General features: G+C 34.1%; 1 protein-coding gene across 1 annotated transcript in view; it reads right to left on the bottom strand.

Annotated features, from left to right (window-relative positions):
* The window catches only part of STXBP3 (syntaxin binding protein 3), a 56,943-nt gene that overhangs the window by 18,464 nt on the left and 11,341 nt on the right, over nt 1–27,138 (bottom strand). The window contains exons 2-11 of the mRNA XM_058538670.1: nt 25,890–25,939; nt 25,202–25,283; nt 22,054–22,130; nt 18,347–18,425; nt 16,618–16,718; nt 12,031–12,185; nt 9,359–9,449; nt 5,999–6,123; nt 2,305–2,400; nt 2,112–2,169 (exon numbers count right to left, since the gene is read on the bottom strand). Coding sequence (XP_058394653.1) covers nt 2,112–2,169; nt 2,305–2,400; nt 5,999–6,123; nt 9,359–9,449; nt 12,031–12,185; nt 16,618–16,718; nt 18,347–18,425; nt 22,054–22,130; nt 25,202–25,283; nt 25,890–25,939 — 914 coding nt within the window. The remainder of the gene's footprint in view (nt 1–2,111; nt 2,170–2,304; nt 2,401–5,998; nt 6,124–9,358; nt 9,450–12,030; nt 12,186–16,617; nt 16,719–18,346; nt 18,426–22,053; nt 22,131–25,201; nt 25,284–25,889; nt 25,940–27,138) is intronic.

Below are 27,138 nucleotides of genomic sequence, written 5' to 3'. Positions count from 1 at the left end.
TCTCTTAAATTTATAACGACTCTAATTAACACGCCTTCATCAACTGATACAGCTTTAAAAATTGATAGAATTATAAAGAAAAACAGACTGATTCACAGTCATAATCAGAGATTTTAATATACCACTCTCAGTAATTGATATTTTCTAAGCAGACAAAAAAATCAGTAAGGAAACTGAAGATATGAATAACATGATTAACCACACTGATTTAATTGACACATATAGAATCTGTATCCTTTTCAAGCACACACAGGGCATTTATCACAATAGATCACACGTTGGGTAACAAATCAAGTCTGAGCAAATTTCAAAGGACTGAAATCATAGAGTGTACATTCTCTGACTACTGTATAATTAAATTACAGCTCAATAACAGAAAGATAAGTAGAAAATTCTCAAATTCTTTGAAATTAAAAGACATATTCCTATATAACATACGAGTCAAAGAAGAAATCACAATGCAAGTTAGAAAATATTTTGAGCTGAATCAAAATAAAAATGTTATTTCAACACTTGAAGGATGCACCTACAGCAAAGTTGAGAAGGAAATAACTAAATATATACAGTAGGAGAGAAAAAAGTTGAAAATCAGTACTCTAAACATCCAACTCAAGAAGCTAGAAAAAGAAAAAAATAAGCCAAAGAAAGTTGAAAGAAGGAAATAAAATGAGCAGAAATCAATTAAATATGAAACTAACATACAACAGAGAAATCAACAAAGCCAAAAGTTGGTTCTTTGAAATAGCAATAATATATATAGGGGATATTAATAGTACATGGGATAAAACACAAATTAACAACATTAGGATTAAATAAGTAGAACATAACTACAGGTTCTACAGATATTGAAAGTATAATAAGAGGAGATTCGAAAATGTAAATGTAATAGACAAATTCCTTGAAAAATGCATTATCCCAAAACCATACAAGAAAAAATTAAAAATCTGAATAGCTCTAGATCTATTCAAGAACTTGTAATTAAAGTCTTCCCCATAAAGAAAACTCCATGCCCAGACTGCTTCAATGGTGAATTCTTTCAATCAATAATGAGACAAATAATAATAATCTTACACAAACAATTCCAGAGAATAAAATTAAAGGGAAAGCATTACAAATCATTTCAAGACTGATATAATCTTGCTACCAAAACCTGACAAGAACATTACCAAAAAAGGCAATGTTACAGGGAAATATTTCTCATAAACCTGGAAGCAAACATCCTAAGCAAAATATTAGCAAATAAAATCCAGTGATATAGGAAAAGGACAATGCACCACGACCAAGTGAAGCTTATTCCTGGAACGCATAGTTGGTTTAACGTTAGAGAATTAATGAATATAATCCATCATATTAACAAAATGAAGGAGACAAAAGTGTAATTTAAATAGATGCTGAGAAAGCATTTGATGAAATCCAATACCCATTCCTGATTAAAAAAACAAAAATAAAAAAATCTGCTGGCAAGTTAAGAACAGAAGAGAACTTAATCTCATAAAGGATATATCTAAAATAACCTAAAACTAACATAATACTCAATGATGAAATATCAAACACATCTCCCCTAAGGTTGGGAATGAGACAAGGATATCCTCTATCACCAGTTCTATTCTACACTATACTGGAGGTATATAAGCCAGAGCTGGGAGGTATCAACTACTAAGAAAACTAGTTTAAAATGTATAAAGATTGGGAAGGATTAGGCTAAGTTTTCTTTATTCATAGATATTATTGTGTAACCTTCTGGAATGATGCAAATGTTTTATATCTTGATTTAGGTGGTGGTTCCACAGGTGTATATATATAAGTAAAAAATTATTCAGTATACACTTATGATTTGTACATTTTACTTAGATAAATAATACCTCAATATAAAAAACCTAACAAGAACACACTGATGAAACTGGGCTAAATGGCCTTTTAAAAATAAACTTTAATGAAGCAAGACAGACCAAATGCCGCTAGGGTAATGGGTCCATGAGAGTTCAATTCCTCTGCTTTTGTATATGTTAGAAATTCCCCTAAATGGAAAGTTACATAGGTAAAAGAAAAATTTTAAACAAACTTTAAAATTCACCTTGATCATTATTTTGAAAATTAAATAAGACTCTTACCTTTCCTTCTGTTGCCTTCTTTGTTGATGAAATTTCCTTCATAAGTTTGGGAATTTCCCTGTCAAATTGTGAGAGAACTCTTTAAATTTCTAAGGTGTAATTCTTTACAGAAATGTTTTAAGATTACAAAATGTACTATCATGTATTCAGTGCCTAAAAAATATGGAATAAACACTAAAACAGGTTTACATACTCTAATACAACTGCAATATGCCAATGTCGAATTCTGACCCAGAGGTCATCATCTTCTTCCAGGACTGCCTCCTTTTCTTTCCCATCTGTTTTATATCTATAAGTAGAAAGAAGTGGAAAACTTTTGGATTATTTTTCTCCCAAAAAAGTGGAGGAGACATTTTTACAAACAATAATTTTGAGACACAGCTCAACAAACTGAACAGTACCTACATTCAATCAACTATTTTAGGAGGATAATGAATACCTACTCAAAACTAAGGCATACTGCTATCCTTACGTTAAAAATCTAAGTGCTATGGCTACCAAGACATTTTTACTTTCTTTTTTTTTTTTTTTATGATTATTTTTTTGTGAGGAAGATCAGCCCTGAGCTAACATCCACGCGAATCCTCCTCTTTTTGCTGAGGAAGACTGGCCCTGGGCTAACATCTGTGCCCATCTTCCTCCACTTTATATGGGTCGCCGCCACAACATGGCCTGACAAGCGGTGCATCGTTGCGCGCCTGGGATCCGAACCTGGGCCGCCAGCAGCAGAGCGCACGCACTTAACCGCTACGCCATGGAGCCAGCCTCAACATTTTTACTTTCGAATGTTAGGTTTAGCTGTCATTATTATAGAGTTTTAGCTCAGCAAAATGGTATCTTATGAAACAAAAAGTCAACATTCTACAATGAACTTTAAGACCGAATATACTAACAATTTGTATTCTAATTGCTTAAAACACTATTTTGATGTACTAATAACCACCAGCACAACTATCAAACATCTATTAAGTGAAGAACAGAAATGTCACCCCCAATGAAGCATATTAAATATTGAAGATTTAATATGTTTCAGAGTTGTTACAAAATTCACCAACATACATCGTCTGTTTCTATATTCTTCCCTAACCCTATAACCACATCTCCTTCAAAGAATGGGAAAGGCAATGAGAGAAAAACTAATGTAGCCATAAAAAAACTGATTGTTTTAATGAGTTCTGCTGAAGTGAGCAGCAATTCAAGGTGTTCATGAAATTACTCAAAACGCGCTTCCTGACTGCTTCCCCAAATGTAATTTCTTCCTTCTCTTTATATGCAGATAGCCTGCTTCCATTTGTGGAGCTAGGGAGATTCAATCATCCTTGGGACTGTCAATTTCCTGAGCCAAGATTAGAAAGGACAGCACTGAGCTTTCCTAGTTCTGGACTGAAGACAATAAATGTAGATTTCTGTTATATGAATACAATTAATTTCATAGCCCCTTAAAAGATTACAGGTCCCACCTATAAAACCATCTACCTACGTGGTCTTAGTTGCAGATGTGTGCTTAGTTACAAGACTTGCACTAAGAGTAGAAGCCCTCTTGTCATTTAAAATGCCACTCTGTACTTATACAATACGTTTAACCTTAAGTGAATTATAAACAAAGATTAAGGTAGCAAGCCTGACAACTCTAAAAGATGATGACAATCCCATTCTAAAAGTAAATTTAAAGAGGTCACCAAGATGAAAAATAGAATCTGGATACTTAGAATTCCCTGCTTTGTCTTCTGCTTCTATTAAAAATTGTGATGGAGCACAAACCACAGGGCGTTCACGCTTATCTACTAGTCTCAGCGCTGGACATTTCTGATTCACAAAAAAGGGAGTATCTCTGGCTTTTCTTCCTTTTTTTGAGGAAGATTGGCCCTGAGCTAACATCTGTTGCCAATCTTCCTCCTTTTTCTCTTTTTTCTCCCCAAAGCCCCAGCAGATAGTTGTATGTCACAGTGGTACATCCTTCTAGCTGCTTTACGTGTGACACCCCCTCAGCATGGCTTGATGAGCAGTGTGTAGGTCTGTGCCCAGGACCTGAACCCTCAAACCCCAGGCCGCCGAAGCGGAACCCATGAAACTTAACTGCTATGCCACTGGGCCAGCCCCCTGGCTATTTTTTTTTTTTTTAAGTTTCTCCCTTACTCTTAAAAATTAAACCTTGCTTTGCTTGCCAGCAAACTTAGGGAGAAAAATATTTTATTTTTTTATTTTTTTATTTTTTATTTTTTATTTTATGAGGAAGATCAGCCCTGAGCTAACATCCATGCTAATCCTCCTCTTTTTGCTGAGGAAGACAGGCTCTGAGCTAACATCTATTGCCAATCCTCCTCCTTTTTTTTTTTTTTCTTTGTTTCCCCAAAGCCCCAGTAGATAGTTGTACGTCGTAGTTGCACATCCTTCTAGTTGCTGTATGTGGCATGCGGCCTCAGCATGGCCGGAGAAGCAGTGCGTCGGTGCGCGCCCGGGATCCGAACCCGGGCCACCACTAGCGGAGCGCGCGCACTTAACCGCTAAGCCACGGGGCCGGCCCTGAGAAAAATATTTTAAATACTAGGTTAGAAGTGTCTGAAATGTATGTCCATAGTCTGGAACCAAATCCTTTAGTATCTATCAGTTTAATTCTTTTCTAAAGGTCTTGAGCAATACAGGTTTAGAGACCTAAAGGATAAGAGAGGTAATATAATATCCCTTCTGAAAATTCTGAATACAGTCATGCATTGCTTAATGGTAAGGATATGTTCTGAGAAATGTGACATTAGGAGATTTAGTTGTTGTGTGAACATCACAGAGTGTACTTACACAAACCTAGATGGTGTAGCCTACTGCACACCTAGGCTATACGGTACTAATCTTATGCGACCACCCTCATATATGCAATCCATCATTGACCGAAACATTGTTATCTGGCGCATGATTGTAAACTGCTTCAAACTACTTTTATATTAGAAAAATAGCTATGTTGATTTCTCTATGTCATTTGACGTTAATACAAATAACACAGAGAAAAACTCAGAAGCCAAGATTTGACCAGAATGCAAATAGAAATAGAAAATACAAAATTAGCTTAAGAATACTTTAAGAAAAAATATTAAGTATTATGATTATCACTAGTGTTTGGATCTTTTTAATGTACTAAAATTACTAAATTAAACATAAAATTTCAGAAAACTGCCAAATTTTCATTTTTACTACTATGTTCAAGCAGTAAATCTTAGCTGAAAAACGCCAATTTGGATTTAGAGATTATGATATCAAATCACACGTAATACACATATATATACACTCATAAATGATACACAAAGATACAGTAAAACGGTTCCTTGATAGAAAAGCTATTTCATTTTTCATTTAGCTTTCTATTTGACCTTTAAAGTAAATCTTCTTATATCAAGTTAAATCAATAATAGGTACCAAATTGGTAAAACTTTTTCTATTCTCAATAGCGATCCTATTTAGTTTTCCAGTCCTCTAATCTTTTTAAATACATTATATTGAAAAGACACAGATAATTTTGCCTGTGTGATTCAGAATAATTACAGCTTAGCCAGTTTGAATATGGTTTCCACACTTTAATAAATATAGTAGTGGGCCTGGTATTTACTCCTAACGTAAGTGAAAAGTCCAAATTCCACCTGTTTAAATGTAGCTTTGTTTTAGACATAGTTAAGGAAGCAAATACACCAAAAAAGCTTCAAAGCAGTCCAATTACCCATCAACTTACAGGGTCAAGATATTTTTAATAGATTGTGATTATAGGGGTAAGAGAAGGATAAAGTCTCTGAATAAAAAAGGTTACAGGGCCTTTAGATTTCTGATGACTATGCAAATCATTAAATGCTCATATCCTATCCTGTTTGTATATGTCCTTTATAAGCCCTTCAAGTTACACCTACTTGTATGTATCATTCTCAATCGGCAGTAGATCGTATGCCATTGCCTGAAAGGTCAGTTCATGCAGGACAGTGGACACAGGATCAAAGCCACGATCAATTATTAGGAGCTGGGAATGAGTTTTACCCTGGAATAACAAGATAAAATTATCTTAAGAAACTTCAATTTCTCTGTGTGAATGCATTTTTAATACCTTAGAAAACAAAAGCAGAATCTTCCTAAGTTCTGTCCCTTCTCCCCACCAAAAACATACCAAAAAATGGTTAATTACTTTAAGAATGTGAAGTTATATTAAAACAGAAAAATCTGAGTGACAACAATAGCGGAAAAAAACAAGATTACAACACCAGAAGCTTTCATGATTAGATTAAGAGGCTATACTCAAGAATATTGTAAAAATTCCTTTAAAAAAAGTAACATTTGGCTTGCACTAAATCTATTTTCTTAAAAATTTAGCTCCATAAACATTAAAGCTGATATAAATTATGAATAGTAGTTACTTCTTGAGCTCTTTGTGCTAGACATTGTGCTAAACAAGAAATATATACATTATTTTATTCTTATACCAACCCTATGAGACAGGTATATATTATTATCTCCATTTGACAATAAGGGCATTAAGGCTTAACATTAAGTAACTTGCCCAAATCACACAGCTAGTAAGTGGTGGAATGGAGAGTCAAACCCAGGTCAGCTTCACTCCACAGCCTATGCTCTTAACAATTATGCTATTTAAAAAGAATATACTGATGAGAGCTAAGATGATAAATCATAATGAAGGCCTTGTTATCATTAATTCACAAATGGCACTAATCATTAAACAGTGAATAGTGCTAGAAAAATTATTGTTAATATCAGTATCTTTCATACTTCATTTTAAAGTGTAATAAACTCTTTGGATTATTATTCCAAGTAGTAAGAGATAACTATAACTCATTAGACAAACATTTCCTATTTATTTACATATAGCAACAGAGGTAAATTACATAGACGAGATCTTTAAAAAAAATTTTTTGTGTGTGAGGAAGATTAGCCCTGAGCTAACATCTGTCACCAATCCTCCTCTTCTTGCTGAGGAAGACTGGCCCTGGGCTAATATCCGTGCCCATCTTCCTCCACTTTATATAGGATGCCACCAAAGCATGGCTTGACAAGTAGCGCGTTGGTGCACGCCCAGGATTCAAACCCTGGGCCCCCGTAGCAGAGTGTGCGCACTTAACTGCTACGCCACGAGGCTGGTCCCCCCCAAATTTTTTTAATTAATCATTCACTCATTTAAATAAACCTTGAGACAGTATGATATACTGGTAAAGAGCATCGCCTCTGGAATGAGATGGATCCGGAGTTGAGTCCAGCCTTGAACACTTTCTTATTGTTAAGACTTTTGGACAAAGTGCTTAACTTGTTAATATCTCAGTATTCTCATTTGTAAAACAAAATATAATCAGAACCTCTGCCTTATAAGATTACTGCAAATATTAAGTGTAATAATACCATGAAACAATTAACTCAGTGCCTGGAACTTAGTAAGTGCTCAACACTACATGTAAATTATGAGTCTTCAGAAATATGAATAGGAAAAAGATAATGCAATGTAAGGGCTATATGAAGGCCTGGGGTTATGACAGTATGTGGGAGGAAGCATCACTTGACCTGAAGAGGCAGTAAAGGCTTCAAAGAAGAGGTGACACTTTACCACCTCCTTGAATGGAGGAAAGGTATCAAGCATTTGAAGGATGTATAATTTCCCAAGGAACGGAAAGAACAAGTTTGGTTTTGTGGATTTTGCCTTTTTTCCATTGAAATCACAAAGGACCACCGGGATATTCACTAATATATTGATCAAATATCTCTTCCTTCATTCAACAAACATTTATTGACTAGCTACTATGCTATGTGTACTGAGCCACTGTCTTCATAACTACAACCAGAACTAGCTTTCACTAGACCTCCAAAACAAAAACTTCTTTTTTTTTTTTGTGAGGAAGATCAGCCCTGAGCTAACATCCATGCTAATCCTCCTCTTTTTGCTGAGGAAGACCGGCTCTGAGCTAACATCTATTGCCAATCCTCCTCCTTTTTTTTTCCCCCAAAGCCCCAGTAGATAGTTGTATGTCATAGTTGCACATCCTTCTAGTTGCTGTGTGGGACACGGCCTCAGCATGGCCGGAGAAGCGGTGCGTCGGTATGCGCCCGGGATCCAAACCCAGGCCGCCAGTAGCATAGCACGCACACTTAACTGCTAAGCCACGGGGCCGGCCCAAAACTAATAACTTCTAAAGTTCTAAACTAACATTACATCTAAGCTTACACCTTCCATTCTAGCCAACTTGTTTGACTGTGAATTTTGCCTTTTTCTCTATGCCTCTGCCTAAAGAATCCTGTTAGCCATGCAATAAACTCCCTCTTCTATAATGTTATACTTACTCTTCAAGCTCAAGGGCCTCTTCCTCCAGGATGCCTTCCAAGACTCCAGTCAGAATAAGATTAAGCTCCAGCCTATGCTCCCATTACATTCTATGTATTCTCTCATTCCACTTATTACAGAGCACTGTAACCAGTGGTTTCCTTGCCCATCTCCTCTTCCAAACTATCAACAGTTCCTTCCTTTCATTCTTCAGCTACTGCAATATGGCTTCCTAGCCCTCAGGCACCACCTCTGTCAGTCTCCTGAGGCTCTTCATTCTCCAACCCAAGCCTCAATGTGGGTATTCCCTGGGTTCCAACCTTAGTCTCTGATTATACTACCTTCATAAGATAATAACAGCTGCCATTTATTAAACTCCTATATGCCAAACACTTATATGTTAACTCACCTGATCTTCACGCCAACCAAGCAAGGTACATATTATCTCATCCATTTTATAGACGAAAATACAACTCAAAGTAAATAATTTGTCCAAGGTCATAGAGCTAGTAATAACAGTAATAACCATATTTATTAAATGCTTACTGAGTGGCAAGCATTATCCTACAAACTTTACATGTACTGTCATTTAATCCTTTCACTACTTTATAAAATAGATATTCTCTTATTACCCCCATTTTATAGATAAGAAAACTTAGAGAAGCTACAGAGAGAAGTTACATAATTTGCCCAAATTGACACATCTATGAATTAAATGGCAGAGCCAGGATTTGGACACAGTGCTTACCTCAAAACCCGTATCTTCCCCACTAAACCACACTGTCTATTATGGTTTCCACTACCATCTATGTTAACGAGTCCCAAGTCAAGACTGGGGATCTATGTTTATGGTTCCCAACTCAATACTGGAAAATCAATGAACAACAGTTTCTTTGGTTTATAAAGAAATAAGACAGACTTTATGCATAACCACTATTTGCCTTTTACACATTACCTTTATTTGGCTCTTTTCATCAATCTTGTAGTAGTTTTCAAGTTTTTTTTCAACAAGCTGGGCAAGCTCACTGGCATTATCTAGAGGTTTCCTAGAAAGGGAAAAAATGTTCAAACAATTATCTTTCTTTCAAGACATACTTTACAGTATCATAAAATTGAATTCTAAAATTAAACCATGTAATTTATTAATTTAAAAGATTTTATAAACATGGAAAAGTTCAGATAATAATATATCAAATATAATCTTATACCAATTTGCCTGGATTTTACAAATGTAAACCTTATCATATGTGCTTCAGACTTTTTTTCAATAAAAGGAAATAAAATATAATAAATAAAATTGCAGTTCCCTTTATTCCCCTCCCAATTCCTGGTCTTCTCCCCTACCACTATCCCCCCACCAAGGCAACCACTATGATGAATTTGGTGTGTATTCTTCCTGTCATTACTATTATACATCTACAGTTTAATGTATGTTTTAACAGTATATGTTTTTACGGTTATATATATGAGATCTATCTATGTTGACACATATATCAAATTTATTAATTTTAGTTCTATATAGTATTTCATTATATGCTTTTATTGGATTCTATGTATTCATTCCCCTAAAGACGGACATTTAAGTCATTCTCAATTCTATACTAACGCAAACAACATTGAAACAAATATCTTTGGACATATATCTCCACGTACATGTTTCTCTAGATATATTACATCTAAAAGTATAATTGCTGGGTCATAAAGTATGTACGTTTTTTACTTTTCTAGACATTACCATATTAATTCTCCAAATTAGTTGACCAATTATCCCTCCCACTAGCAGTGTGAGATTTTCCCACATGTGCTCTAACATTTAGTCAACTTTCCAATATAGTCTTTTGCATAAAATCTTGTATATCACTTGTCTTCTAAAATGATAAAACTGTACTCTAAATTGTAACTTCATAACCAGTGGCATTAGTATAACTTCCGAGTCTACAAGAAAAATGTTGGAAAAGGTTCTTCAATTAGCACACCAATCTCAGAAATGGAGGGTCTCACTGTGCAGGCTTCAAAATGTTAAAGAATCTTTAGGTTTTATCCCTTAAAAATAAATAAAGCGGCAACTACAAAGAATAATTTGTTACATGTTTTGCTTTAAAATATTTCCAAAAGGAAGTAATTTCATGCTAGAATTACACTTTAAAAGTCCATAAGGCATAAAGGAATACTTTGTGAAAGTACAGGTAGGATTTTAAAAGCCTAGATATAACTGGTACAGTAACTCAATACAAGTCCCTAGGTGAGCTATTAAATTATAAATGGGTTATATTTACTCATTTCCCTGAACATAGTCAATCACCAAGAGCAGAAGCTTGAACAGAGATGGAACTCCAGCAGAAAATAAACCACTTAGCTCTGCTCTGCTGAGTTCAGAACGTAATTAGCACATCACCTACAAGAAAAAGAATGTTTCCAACACCTGAGGTATGAATAAAGAGCTTGTTGGTTAACATTTGAATTAAGGAGATTTACTATAATTTTTCCAAGTAAATAACAGATTTCCTAAATGGTTAAGAATAATGTAACTTGAAGGTAACGTACTACATGAATTTGAAATTAAACAACTCAGTCAACTAACTTGACAAATGCCAATTTTTAAACTAAAGAACCTTTTAAAAGAGAAATGTGTGATAATACTTATTAGTAGTAGTACAGTATATTTACTACTACCATTTTACTAGTGCCACACATTATCCTGAGTACTTTACAGATATTAACTCATTTAATTCTAACAACAACCTCATAAGGTGGGTACTATTATCATTCCCGTTTCATAGATAAGGAAACTGAAGGCAAAAGAGTCACATAGCTAGCGAGTAGCAGAGATTAAAATCTAAGCTGTCTGGCTACACACAACAACATGGTTGACTTTCAGAACATAATGCTGAACAAAGAAGACAGAAACAAAAAATATCAGGATTCCATTTATACCAAGTTCAAAATCAGGCAAAACTAAAATATGTGTTAGAAGTCAGGATTGTAGTTGCCTTTGGGGAGGAGAGAGAAGGTGGTAACTAGAAGGGATCATGAGGGGGGCCTCTGAGATGCTGTTAATGTTCTATTTCTTGAGCTTGGTGGGGTTAGATGGGTATGTGGAATGATTTATCAAGCCATATATATAATTTATGCACTTTACAGTAAACTTTATTTTTAAAAGAAGCAAATAAATAAAGCAAATAGTACTAAAGTCAAACTTCACCTCTTAAAAAACCCCCAAAATCTATTTTAAAAGGCCACTGGGATTAGATACTATACATACTTAGACACTATAACTGGTACCCAGATAATATAACCATTTAAATTTGGAGGAAATTTAATAAAGTATTAATGTAAAAATGTATTCCCATATGACAACAAAGACATTTCCTCTAAGCATTCCTTAAACTCATGAAAAAATATGTCCGTAAATCATACTAAATTTAAGCTCTGAAATTCAGTTAACAGAGGCTATTAGTTACTCTGAAGTTTAAACCTAAAACTTAAAATCTCCTATACGTACAGCATAATTTTACAAGGAAAATAAATTCTGCAAACCAATACACATAAGCACAGAGACATATCTTACCTCTATACTGAAGAGCAAACAGAAAGCATAACATATACAGATACTATCAAATGTCTCACCGTTTATATCGTACTCCGGGATTTTCATCCAGGGTAGCACATACTGTAACTATCTGCTCAGCCATAGCTTCCATTATGGTATCTTTTCCGTTTGCATTACTAGGGTCTGGACTGTAACAGTAATAGAATGCATCTGGTACATCAAGAGTATATACCTAAGTTAGGCCAAAAAAAAAGTCACACTGTCAATTTGGAGACTCCATTAAAAAAATATATTAACAAAAATGCGGCTATTATTTGGGACATTAAAAAAAATGCTTGCAGGGCCGGCTCCGTGGCTTAGCGGTTAAGTGCGCGCCCTCTGCTGCTGGCGGCCCGGGTTTGGATCCCTGGCGCGCACCGACGCACCGCTTCTCCGGCCATGCTGAGGCCACGTCCCACATACAGCAACTAGAAGGATGTACAGCTATGACATACAACTATCTACTGGGGCTTTGGGGGAAAAATGAATAAGTTAAAAAAAAAATGATTAAAAAAAAAAAATGCTTGCACTAACCATGCTGTTTCCTGAAACAACTGTGTCTTTACCTTAATCAAATCTCATTTTCTCTGTCATCTTGATTTCATCCTTTATTTCTTTTCTCTCTCTCCTTTCCTGCTTAGTCTACCTCTCTCCTTCAATTCTTGTTTCAAATACAGAGTGTACTGTTTGCTTTTCACTACCTGTGCAACAGATGAAGGAATCTGAGGTAGTCAAACTAAAATAAAAATCTAATACTTGGCACAAAGAAGTACAACAAAGCCAAAATTGGTCTATACATTTGACATACATTAAAAATCTTAACCCATTAGAGAATAACCTAGAAACTTTCCATAGTTGATATATATCTTCAATTCTTTAGCTTATACTCTTCATGTCCTTAAAATAAAGATATACTTCCTTAAAAGAAACGGCATTGTGCCAGACATAGCATTGGTGTTACCATATATACAATGAAACCTCACAGACGCATTTATTCAACAACAAAAGCATTTACTTATGTACAAAGAACTGGATTAGAGATTTACTATTACTGTGTTATTTCAAGAACAAAAGCAGCAGCTCTCTCTTTGGGATTGAAAGTTTTCCATTAAACTAATTTTTGTTTTTTTAAAACAATGATGGTTATCCCTCTTAGCCTAGGATAATGTATTGAGTGTAAAAGAGGTATATAATAAACATTATAGGTTAACTAATGAATTACGAATAAACTTCCTTGCATTTCTTTTCACATAAAGCCATTCATTTCTCTGAACATAACTCATCACCAACTATAGGAGCCTGAACATGGACTGAGATTTAGCTGTAGCTAATCTACCTATGTCTGTGCTACTCAAAGTCTTGAGTGCTGTTTTAACTGCCAACAAGCACACTACAGCTGGACTGTGGCTTTCTCATCGTATACTATCCCACTGCAGTAGATAATACTATCTACTCAAAAATATTTACTGCCCCTCCCTACAGGGCCTGTCCCTATCGGAGTATACTTCCCATTCACTGATGTCAGGCTTAGCTACGGTCATTGGAATGTGAGTAGAAGTGACATACACCACTTCCCCACAGAAGCTTTAAAAGCCATCATGTGGCTCCCCCATTTCTCTTTTCCTTCTGCTATGTCCCAGACAGCAGCTACTCCTTCATTCAGCCTCAATCCCAGAATGAGGACAATGTAGAGCAAAGCCCCAGTCAAACCAGAATGGACAATAACATGAATGAGAAATAAACTCTGTTATTGTAATGCACTGAGAGCTGGGGAGTTGTTACCACAATTTAAATTAATCTAAACTACCTAATACTCCAATGAACCAAAAAGAATTTTGGAGCTGCTTTTCATTCTACAATCACATTTCTTCCCTTTCCCTCCTCCTCCTCCTCTTCCTCCTCACTTTCCATTACCACCATTACATGTTCCTTTAGACTACTACCAAATGCTTTCTTCACCTTTATGACCCACAATCAGCTCCTTAAGTATAGACACCCCCCCCAACTTCCATCTACTTTTCTTATAATCTATAGCTAGCTTAGTTCTATTTCTACCTAGACACCTTCTAGTACTCTCGCCACTAACTATACCAGACTCTGTACTCCCTAAGGTCCACTGTAAATAAACTCCCCTGTATTCTTGAATGATTTTCAACTAATTGCCTTAACGTATATATGATAGCATTAATTACCTTAAACTCTCTGAAAGGGAAGAGAGAGCTTTCTTTAAACCCTTTGACTCATGGATTCAGGAGGAGTGAGTCAACCTCCTTCCTTTCCACGCAACTTCTAAATGTGTTGAATGTCCAACTTTTCTCCTTTAGAGCACTATCATATTTGACTTTACTAATCTCTCCCCAATGATCTCCTGACTTCTACTTCGCCTTAAAGACTTCAGGGCTAGTCCCACAGTTTTCTGTACCAGCTCATTTTCTGCCATCGTCCTTGATGGGACCTGGAGGCTGCTACAACACAGTTCCAACCTACCTACACAGACAGCCTTATCTATCATAACTTTATCCCTTACAATCCATATTTTTGTTGCTCCTTTGCACTTTTCTGCTTCTGTATCTTTACACTCAGGCTATTCTCACTTCCTAGAATATTCTTTCCCTCTTCATTACTATCTTATGAAATTCTAACCATTCTTCAAATGTTTTCCCATTCTCCTAGTAAGAATTAATCTCTCTTCTCTTGTGGCAGACTGTGAGCTGCCTCCCCCAAACCATTCTTCCTCTACTTTTCAGTGACCAAATTCTTTGGGGCAGGCAGCCATAGGCCCAGCTAAAAGATGACACTTCCCTTCCCATGCACTTAGGGATAGCCATGTGACTAAATTTTAGCTAATAAGATATAAATGAAAACTATGTACTTCCTTCTTTCTCTCCTTCATCCTGCTTCCTTAAATGAGGATGTAATAATTCTCCTGTCATCTTGGATCATGAGGGCCATGCCTAGGAGATTAGGCCCCTGACAATTCTGCAGAGCCAGCATATAAGTCTTATACAGTCCATTTCCTGACTTCCTTTATATTGGCAGGAAATAAATTTTCAACTTGTTTAAGCCACTGAAAGTTTAAATTTTTCTGTTACGTGCAGTTGAACCTAATCTTAATTGATATCATTTTTAAAATGTACAATACTCTATCTCTTTTACAGCATTCAGATGAGGGTAGGGCATATATCTTGCTCATCTTTTCACAGCAGATTGCTCTTCAGACAATGTCCACTGCACATGATCTTGATAAACGTTCATATAGTCCTCTGTTCATAGCTCAAAGCACTTAGTGGTATTTTATTTATATCTTCACTTGCAAACAACCAAAAGTTCAAAATATCTTCACTGTAATTTCTCCATAACAGTTAAATTTATTAAGCAAACTCTCTTAAGATGTTTATCAAGGAAGTAAATTAAAAGAAAAACTTCTTAGGGGAAAAACATAGCGGACAGATAGGACTTTAAATAATCACAGCATTTTGCAAAGATTGGTAAGTAGAAGATTTTCATGAGACTTCTCTATACACACAAAGGCAAGCTGTTTCCATCAGCTGTCAAATTGGTCAGACATCTATACAAACCTCTCCTTCAAATACAGCAATTGTAGAATTTTAATGAAATCTAAGGCTAAAACTGTATTTATCTGCTGTGCACCAAGATGTTCTGGATATGTTTATAACATTTACCACACTGTTTATATCCCACATCATTTTAGGAAGCCCATTTTCACCCTACACTAAACTTAAATACCATATTAAAAGGAAAAGGTCTAAAGGTAACATTTGGAAAATAGTTTAATATTACGCAGATATCTTAAAATTTTATACTTTAGATTATAATCTTTGTCAAAAACAGCAATATCTTAAAAGAGAAATCCCTTATCTAGGACCTTTCTATCTCTTAAAATATTGACCTTATAGTTCCAAAAAACAGTACACTATTTCAATTCTATGAAATGCTAGAATCCAAACACAGAGAACAGAACACAACAAAGCTGAACAATGCACTAACTGTGTGATCTGGGGCAAGTTATGTACTTAACCTCTTTGATTTCCCCATCTTTAAAATGGAGACAGAATTACCATCTATTCAGAGGGCTATTGTGAAGATTACATGAATATATTTAGAAAAGTATCTGACACACAGAGAGTACTATGCGTTTGCTATTACCGTTAATTGAAGGCTCAACTATTCCAAAGGCAAAACAAATCAACAAAAATCCTTCATTTTATAAATTAAAATAATTTATATAATGTTATATAAAAAGTTTACTAAGAACATTTGTTGTAATATCACAAATGGTTACAGAAGCTACAAGTATTTATTTCTTTGGAGTCATTTAACAAAGATTATGCTCAAAATCAAAAGATTTCATAATCTAATAGTGCCATAAAACTTGACATACACAAGACTTAGTGGGAGATGTGAAATTTACGCCCACTTTCATTATTAATGTTGTATTCCAATTTAGTGCTTATGTTCCTCCCTTCATCATGGGAAATGTTTATTTATGGATTGTTCAAAATTCACCAAACATCTTTAGGATATACTTTATTAACAAAAAAGCTCATAAAACCAAATCTTAAAATCCATTATGAACTAAAATTAAAAATAAAAATAGAAAGTACCTGAGATTCAAGTGGAATGAAGGAAATATTTATTTCTTTACATCTTCTTATTGACTTGGAGCAAGAAGCCTTAATTTTGTTAAAGAGACTATCAGGGCAAACTGAGAAGGGAAAGAAAAAAGAAAAATCAAAGCATATAACTCCATCTAAATTTTTATTCTTTTGAATGAATTATTCCAACATTCAAGAATATTTATTTTTTATATATAATTACTGACTTTCACAAAGTAATTTACTATGAGGGCAGAGATAACATGTAAATATTATTCTTCACTTTACAGAGCAGATGTATTCTAGTCAAGAGGGTTCTAATAGAAATTCCATTTCCCCATTCATATCCACCATAACCTAAGATATACTTCCATTGTTTTTTTAGTTTTGTGAGGAGGATCAGCCCTGAGCTAACATTCATGCCAATCCTCCTCTTTTTTTGCTGAGGAAGACTGGCCCCCAGCTAACATCCGTCCCCATCTTCCTTCACTTTATATGGGACGCCGCCATAGCATGGCCTGACAAGCGGTGCATCGGAGCACACCCGGGATCCGAACCCAGGCTGCCAACAGCGCAGCGCGCACACTTAACCACTATACCACGGGGCCCACCCCTAAGATATACTTCCTTAGAGCGCTACTAATACAGCAAACTAAAATTGTTAGGCAGGAAAATCAGGTCCAAACTCATGACTTAATAAACTTTTGTAGGACTTGCAAAACTTCTCAGGAATTTACACTACTTTTCTAAATCTGCCACTAAGCGCAACCATATCACACAAATTGTTAATTTTTTCTTGAATCAGAGGAACTTCTCTAATGCTAGTAAATTCTAAGACTCTAAACTAGTCAGTTCTGGACCTCAGAGCACTTTTTTTTCCCCTTTGCCTGTTTATAGTTCCATTAAATCTAAGTTCGAACATCAACCGTTGGCTCCTAGTGTCTTTTAACGTGATGTTCTTTAGCCTCAAGATTCCTTAAGTTAAAAGAGGCTTCACATTCATTAAATTTTATCAATTCCATAAAAATGAACTGCTGTATAATAAGGTTATTTAAGTGACAAATACTTAGGGTATGACATTTTAAAAATTGCAAACTACTACTAGGCATGAGAAAATAATTTACAGGAAAAATAATATACTACTCAAAATGATGAATCTCTAATAGCAGAGACCAAGACTTAACTTAGATAAACGGCATTTTTATTTCACAACATAATTACATAAGATACAACATAAAACAGAATTATATGTGTCTCTGGACTTCTCTGTGATTCTTTAGTTTGGCTGCTTTCTATTTGAACATATGGCATAGTAAGAGAAATGTGATCGATTTTCTCCCTTAATATTTGCCAAACAGACGGCAGTTTCTTCAGTGCCCTCCCAAGGGTCTTACTTTTTATTATATAATCAAATCCCCAATTGAAACTCTGATTTAAAAAAGAATTCTTCCTGTTATCAGCACAGAACTTGAGGGATACCCTCTCCACCAACCCCCGACCCCTGTATACCAGCGAAAATGACTGGCTTTTGAAACTAGTTTGGAATGATTTCTTTTAACTTTTTATCACTTTAACATGAATTAGGATAGCTATAATCTTGTATTTTTAGATTCTTTTTAACCTAATTAGAACAAACAATAAACAGAAAGTCACTGGTACTGGAATAGTATTATAAGAAATATTTTATAATTTACAGGATTTTAAACAATGAAGCAACAACTTTTACAAAGCTACTTACAGTCAGTGAAGTACAAATATGCTGCTTTATATCTGTTCTCCGATTTACTTGCAAAATCACGTAGAAAACAGTCTACAGACTGAAAAGAGGTTAGATGTCAATGTACGTTTCATCAAATACTAATTTAAACATGCTAGCCTCTGAAATAACTAAGATTATTTTATTTCTATGATAAAATAAAACCTTAACTGTCTAAATGTTTAATTTATAAACTGAGTTTTAAGATATTATGTTGTCTAGCCAGTGATAACTAGAAATGTAATAAGCAGTAAAGTTCATACATACATAATCTGTATGAACAGAGTGCTGTTCTGGCGATGAGGAGATCTAGGAATGAATGATCAAGTGACTGAGAAGCTGAAGTAACACAAAAGACAAGACCACTGACAGATAAGAGATCAAGGATCTGAGAAGTTAACGAATTTGGAAGTCTTATCTACATGGATAATGAAACCACCAAGACCATCAGTGGAGAAATGTTTAAGAGAGTGACAGTGAGCTAGGAGCTAAAATTGTCAAGGGATTAGAATGAAAGACCCACAGGTTGGTAGGTGACTGCAACGAGGAATAGCCGGTAACGTAGTCTGGTAGTATATGCCTCAATACTAGTAGTTTTAAAGATACAATGGTCTGGAAGCAAAAATGAAGAACAAATAATTTAATTATTTCTCCTCCATCTGTCCTTTTTTCTCTTTCTGGAACTCCTAGAACTAAATTTCTGTTAGATCTCATGAATCTACCCTGCAAGTCTCTTATCTTTCTCCCCCATTATTTCCCTGACTTTGTGTTTTTGCTTTGAGATATTCCATTTTGATCTTCTAGGCTATCAATCCAAATTTCTCTGAATCCTTTGCTCCTTTATTGAATATACAATTTTGTATTCTGCTTTTGTCACTTAACATTAAAAGTGAACATTCACTTAGACCATTAAAATTTCTTAGAAACATCATTTTCAATGGCCACATGGTCCTTCATACCATTATTTGTTAATGCTAAGAATTTAATTGGATTTATTTATTGCTAGGAATTTAATTTGACCATTTGATTATTCTTTACAATAAACTGCAAGATACAGAACATTTTTTTTTGTGTGTGAGGAAGATCAGCCCTGAGCTAACATCCGTGCTAATCCTCCCCTTTTTTTGCTGAGGAAGACCGGCTCTGAGCTAACATCTATTGCCAATCTTCCTCGTTTTTTTTTCCTCCCCCAAAGCCCCCGTAGATAGTTGTATGTCATAGTTGCACATCCTTCTAGTTGCTGTATGTGGGACGCGGCCTCAGCATGGCCGGAGAAGTGGTGCGTCGGTACACGCCCGGGATCCAAACCCGGGCCGCCAGTAGCGGAGCGCGTGCACTTAACTGCTAAGCCACGGGGCTGGCCCAAGCTATAGAACGTTTTAAGGTTCTTGATAAAGAATGGCAAATTATTTTCCAAAAAGGCTGTATCAATCTATGCCCTCACTAGCAGTAGATAGTAGTTTCTGCTCCATTACCCATTAATAGCTAGAATATGAGATTTATATGTATATAGAATATACATGTATACACATCCATATGTATATATGTATCTCTAGCTATCTATATATAAATATACACACATAATTTTTAAATCCCTCTGCCAATTTACTATGTGAAAAATGGTGCTTTTAATGTGCATTTTTTCCAATCGTGAATTTTATCTTATAGAATTATATCACAGATAAGATATAAAATGTCATTAAATCCCATCAGTAGCCAATATGTAGAGAATAAATAGTGCATATCTAGGTTTTTTTCCTACTGTCTGCTAGAGTTAGAAGAAATGAAACTGGAATTGCCAAATTAACATTCTAGGTGAGAATAAGACCTAGGATGTGTTGGAAAATGCATTCTTAGATACTGTACAGAATAAAGAAATCTGATACTTTATCCGGCTCTAAAAGTTTGGCTTTGAGTTAAATCATGGATAGATTATAAACTAAAGAAATTCCTTTGACATAAAAAATAAGTATACATACATGCATATATACACACACGTGTATACACATACATATATGTATGCTATAGGGAAGTCACTAAGATAAACAAAGGATTAATCCAAGACTATTTCTTTTATATTTCCATCCTCCCAAAAATTATGATTGAATAGGAACTGCATGAGTAACAAATTATTCAAAGAAATTCTACCATTTTATACACTTAAATTTTGCTTTCATATATGGGGGAGAAAGGAATTCTTTCACTTATATATTCTCTTCGAAAAGAATGCAAATGAAACAATCTTTTTTTTTTTTTTTCTTCCAAAAAGAAATTTTAATAAATGTTATCAACATAGACAATACTTGGTTATAGAGGGATGGTGAAGTAACACAGTGAGAGAGATGGGTACTCATATTTCTTTCTTATTTTTTTTTTTTTAATTTTTTGTTTATTGCAGTAACATTGGTTTATAACATTGTAAAAATTTCAGGTGTACATCATTGTACTTCTATTTCTGCATAGATTCCATCATGTTCACCACCAAAATACTAATTACAACCCATCACCACACACATGTACTGAATTATCCCTTTCACCCTCCTCCCTCCCCCCTTCCCCTCTGGTAACCACCAATCCAATCTCTGTCCCTATGTGTTTGTTTATTGTTGTTATTATCTACTACTTAATGAAGGAAATCATGCGGTATTTGACCTTCTCTCTCTGACTTATTTCACTTTGCATTATATCCTCAATGTCCATCCATGATGTCACAAATGGCTGGATTTCATCGTTTCTTATGGCTGAGTAGTATTTCATTGTGTATATATACCACAGCTTCTTTATCCATTCGTCCCTTGATGGGCACTTAGGTTGCTTCCGAGTCTTGGCTATTGTGAATAACGCTGCAATGAACACATGGGTGCATGTACCTTTACAAATTGGTGTTTTCAAGTTCTTTGGATAAATACCCAGCAGTGGGATGGCTGGATCATATGGTAGTTCTATCCTTGATTTTTTGAGGAATCTCCATACTGTTTTCCATAGTGGCTGCACCAGTTTGCACTCCCACCAGCAGTGTATGAGAGTTCCCTTCTCTCCACATCCTCTCCAACACATGTTGTTTCCTGTCTTGTTAATTATAGCCATTCTGACGGGCGTCAGGTGATATCTCATTGTAGTTTTGATTTGCATTTCCCTGATAGTTAATGATTTTGAACATCTTTTCATGTGTCTGTTGGCCATCTGTATATCTTCTTTGGAGAAATGTCTGTTCAGGTCCTTTGCCCATTTTTTAATGGGGTTGGTAGTTTTTTTGTTGGTAAGATGCATGAGTTCTTTATATATTTTGGAGATTAAGCCCTTATCAGAAGTATGGTTTGCAAATATCTTCTCCCAATTGTTAGGTTGTCTTTTCGTTTTGTTGATGGTTTCCTTTGCTGTGCAGAAGCTTTTTAGTTTGATGTAGTCCCATTTGTTTATTTGTTCTATTGTTTCTCTTGCCCGGTCAGACGTGGCGTTTGAGAAGATGTTGCTAAGACCGATGTCGAAGAGCGTACTGCCTATGTTTTCTTCTAGAAGTTTCACAGTGAAACAATCTTCTAACACAGAAAAACTTTCCTAAGCAAACTAGTTAATGGCACTTATTTTTCTAATAAAGGATATTTTATTACTTTAAATTTTCCATGAGAAAATCATGTCAATAGTGAGAATATTGAAGAACGTACTTTTTAAAGATTCAAAATACTCACCTTTGATGTTGGAGAGATAAAATAAAGAGCTTTCATTTGTCTGACAGGTTCTCGATTCTTATAAATATTCTCCACAACTAACAGAAAAAAAAGTCATTTTATATAACCAAATATTTATACACTTGAAACAATTTCTAAATAAACTTTACTGTACTTCTTATTTATAATGATAGGGAAACACATTTACATATTCTGTGTTTAACGTTTTCTTTGTCTTCATTTGAGAAACTAAGAAATCCTGAAAATGTGTCTTCCCTAAGGCTAACCTCTGGGCTAAGTGCTCATTATGAGAAAAAAAGATAAGCAGTTACTTCATAGTTAGGTCTACCTGCACAAGCAATCAACATGCCATGAAGAAACCAAGAAAATGCATTAAAAATTAAAATATGTATTTCTTTTTAAAAATATTTTACTATAATAGCAAATATGATACCAGATACCAGGCTAAATACTTTACATGAATTATCTGTTAAACCTCATAATAACCCTATAAGGTAAGTACTTTACAAATGAGGAAACTGAGGCTTAAAGAAGTTAAGTAACTTGTCCAAGTTACATAGCTAGAAAGTAGAACAGGCAGGATTCCAACCCAGATCTGTCCAACTCCAGAGCCCAAGTTTTTAACAACTATAATATTCTTTAAATAAATTGCCAATTAACTCTTATTCTTTTAAAACCACACATTAATATTTATAAAGTATTTTTTCAACAATAAAATATTACCATAATTTACTCAATTACATCTTTATTATTGAAATTAAGAAGTTTATAAAATTACCTAATATAAAACAAAGTGAATTTAAAACTAGTCAACTCTAAATTGTCAAATTAACTATTAAAGCTATATTTTAAGAAAACCTAAAGTATCATTTTACAAATCAAGAGAACCATCTTTCAAGACTCATGTTGGCAAAGGGCCTAGAAAGAATGAAAATATTAATCTGATATGCAAGGGAGGTTACTGTCGGATTTCTCTTTTCAATATGGTGATTCACTTTCGCATTCCTAACTTTATATTAGTAAAGTATAGGTTTATCATAGCTTCTATTAGATATCAAGTAAGATTTCCAAGGAAATATTTAATTTTATTTTTATCTTCATTCCCAATAACTGTAATTTCACCCTTAAAAGATTAACGTTAAATCTGTTTTAATTTATCTTTATTGCTTAATACTCAAAATGAAGTGTCTTACAGTCACCTTATGCTATTTATACTATTATGTTCGGCGAATAATGTACATATTAAAATGTCGTGAAAATATTGTGATATGATTTAGAACACAGACTTTGAAAATATTCTGAAATGTCTGGTTACCAATAACAGAAAGTGCCACTTCTTCAATTCACTGAAAAGTGGATATCTACTAAATGATTAAAGAAAAAGAAAGGTTTTTATGATTATTCCTATCATAGCGACAAAGGAATAATCTAACTCTCAGTCTATTTTTTTAAATGTTTTTATTTGACTTTATTCTCCATCCAAGTAGTATCATACGTATACCTTTTTCTCACCTATTTTTTAAAAGTTCCAAGACATTCCTGAATATTTTCATAAATGACTTGAATCGACAGAAAGTCTTATCACTGAAGCTGCCAATGCCAAGTCTAACAGGGGGATTCTCAGGAGAGCTCATGTGGAAATCAAAAGGATTATGACAAGTTCAAGTTAGCAGATATGATTATGATTAAACCACAGCAAACCTAGGTGACTATGGAGGATACTGAGAACAGTCCACAGCAATGTGCTTCACGATACATAGTCCTATGAAGTGCTTCTCAAAAAAAGCTTTCTGTGGTCAAATAAGCTTAGAAAACTGAATACTATACCAGTACCCAAGAGATCCACATACACGCTGGCATATAAAAAACGCTGAAAAGTCCTAAAGAAACCTGGTTAGCTGTTTAATTTTGCTTCCCAAACTTACTTGGCCACAGAATCCTTTCCTTGAAGAATATCTATCAATACTGAATACACAGTAAGAAACAATGGTCTACAAAAATTGAATAAAACCTCCTTACAGTGCAAAATGGTTCTGTGGTTTCATAGTGCTTTCACACATACTACCAAATGGTTCTCCCTCTAGATCCACATCACAATGACCTCTGGAAACTTAAAAAACTTAAGTGGCTTAATCAATAGTACCCTTATACAATAGTATAATTTAATTTTCTAATTTCTAGTTTCGAGCTTTTTCCACTGAAGGTCATAAAGACCACAAACTGAATATGTAATCAACAATAAAAGATTATTTTATAGATAAATATCAAAAAATATTAGAAAAATTTTTAGATAATTCTCCCATTGCACACATTGCTCAGGCTTTCTTGAAAATAGCGGGTGTACTGTTGAAACTCACAAGTTAGGAGTGATGGAGGGTGCATATACTACTTTAAGATACAAAATATAAAAGAATTATATTTGACTTTGAGTCTGTTTCCTCATTACAAATAGAAGTATTTAATATTTGTTTTTAAAGGGTTATTATGAAGACCAAATTTAAATCAATGAGTTAAAGGATGATGAATTAAGGATAATATAATTATGAATGTTATAAGATAGTGGTATTTTCCCCAAAAGGTAAGAGAATTAAAATCTCATTGACACAATCCTGCCTAGTGGAAGATAACTTGTGGCAGCATGTTTTTCATAATCTCATAATAAAGCTGATTTAAACATAATTAATTGCCTCATTTCTAGGTAATACAGAGAAACAGTATTATACACTTGTAAATCTGAACAAAAGTTGATTTTATGACATAAATCTTACTATCCATTAAAAGCAATATATGAAAACCACAAACATTAATCAAAACACTGATAAACCTAGTGCAGCAACATACAAAACTGTAACAAATATGTAAGAGTAAAAAATTTAGAGAACAAACTCAACAAGGCAACTGACTTAGTCTTGGTTAGGGGAACTTAATTCTATGTCTCTGCTGAGGAAAAAAAAACTTGACTTACAGAAGTTATTCAGAAGATTCACAGAAAAAAGAAGAATATCCAGTGTAATTATTATGGCTAGAGTTATCAAAAAATAAAACATAACCCCCTCAGAAACACAACTACTAATTAAAATTTATTAGTATTTCAAACTTTCCTGATCACAATAAAAAAAGCATTCATGATGAGTATTGGAACACTTACCAGTTATACCCTCTGCTAGAAGATCTGCCATTTTGCAACACGATGCCAAAAGCTTAGTGGTAAAGTCATCCAAAAGCATTATCTTAAAATAAATATAAATTAAGAAATAATATAAGCATTTGATTGCCAAGAATTCACAAAAGACAGAATTTCATCTGTTATACCTACTCAAACTTACAAACTTTTTATAACATAAAATTAAAATATCAGGACAGTAAGCAAAATTATCTCAATTCATCTTTTAACTTACATGACCTAGAGATTTATTTTCTCAATGTATGTATATAGTGTTATATAAGTAAACAAATAGAAATATTTCTATTTTGAAGCAGAGAACATGTTCGTTTTAAATGTATCTTACGTTTAACATCAAATTTTCTTAAAATTATAAAATGCCACTTGTGGAATAATAATAATTGTTCCAGGCACTGTTCTAAGCATTTTACACAGATTAATTCACCTAATACTTAAAACCACCCTATGAGGTACTATCATCCTCATTTTATAGACAAGGAAACAGAGGTACAGACAGGTCAAGTAATTTGCCCAAGAAGCCACAGCTATTAAGTGGTGAACCTAGGCTTGGAATGTAAGCAGTATGGTTCCAGATCCTATACTCTTACAGAAGTAAATAAGGACAGAATTATATTGAAGTCCTTAATATAAGGGCAAAATATGAAAATTCTACCTTCCATTCATCTTCTTTCTTACAGTCATCAAACACTGCTTCTTTTATCTCTGCAAAAAAAAAATAATAAAAAATGAATATTAATCAACAGAAATAGAATGGTAGAATTCTCAAAATAAATAATAGACTACTCAAAAGGTCCAAGATGGCTGGGGAAATATCCAATTTGAAAACCTGCTAAACTACATAAAAAGCATATGCATAGGGGCCAGCCCCGTGCCGTAGTGGTTAAGTTTGGGGCGTTCTGCTTCTGCAGCTTGGGTTTGTGGGTTTGGATCCCGGGCTCAGACCTACACCACTCATTAGCCACACTGTGGCGGTGACCCACATATAAAGTAGAGGAAGACTGGCACAGATGTTAGCTCAGGACTAATCTTCCTCAAGAAAAAAATGAGGAAGATTGGCAACAGATGTTAGCTCAGGGCTAACCTTCTTCAGCAAAAGAAAAAAAAACAAAAAACAAAAAAAGCATATATATGTACTTGTTAAACTCTAAGTAAAAATCCAATTTTCTTTAATACCTAACCTATATGGTACATTTAAACTGTAATATATTTTTAAACTTTTGAGAATATGAGTATTATAAAAAGGTTAATATATTTAAGTATACAAACATATCTGGAAAATATTTTTGAAAGTATTATCTGATTTGTTTTTTCCTATTCTACTTAAATTCCAAGTAAACAAGATGAAAACAAAAAACCCATAAGAAAATCCCTAACTAGTCCAATGCTAAATTACATCTGACAATCAAAATTGGATAAGTACTTTTCTTTCTGACTTACTACAATTTTCAACAATATATAGCACAGCATTAGGATACAAATATTCAGTCTTGATTCATAACCAATAAATATTATTAATATGTTCCTTGCAATGATTTTCAAAATTAATCTATTTTTTAAATTAGCTCACTGATTTACAAAAACTTTTTTCTTATGCATTAAATAAAAGAACAGTTAATTAAAACAAAATAAATTTTATAATTATTCAAAATTAAAACAATTAATTTAACAATTAATCAAAATAAAAGTACATAAATAATTAGGTATTTTACTTAAGTATTATTTATGTATTAAAGAATACACATAGGCAATTCACACAAATATCTGTTCTACTTTATAAGGCAATTTCTCATATTTAATGTTTTATTAATCTTCAATTAATTTTGAAAACCATAGTAATATGTAGTATGTTATAAAATATAATTAAAATGTAAATTATAGTAACTCTTCTGTCTTTCATTAAT

Source organism: Diceros bicornis, chromosome 4, assembly GCF_020826845.1.
Source record: "Diceros bicornis minor isolate mBicDic1 chromosome 4, mDicBic1.mat.cur, whole genome shotgun sequence".
Lineage (NCBI taxonomy): Eukaryota > Metazoa > Chordata > Mammalia > Perissodactyla > Rhinocerotidae > Diceros > Diceros bicornis.
Note: the sequence above shows the minus strand (reverse complement) of the source record. Positions and strands in the feature narration are given on the sequence as shown.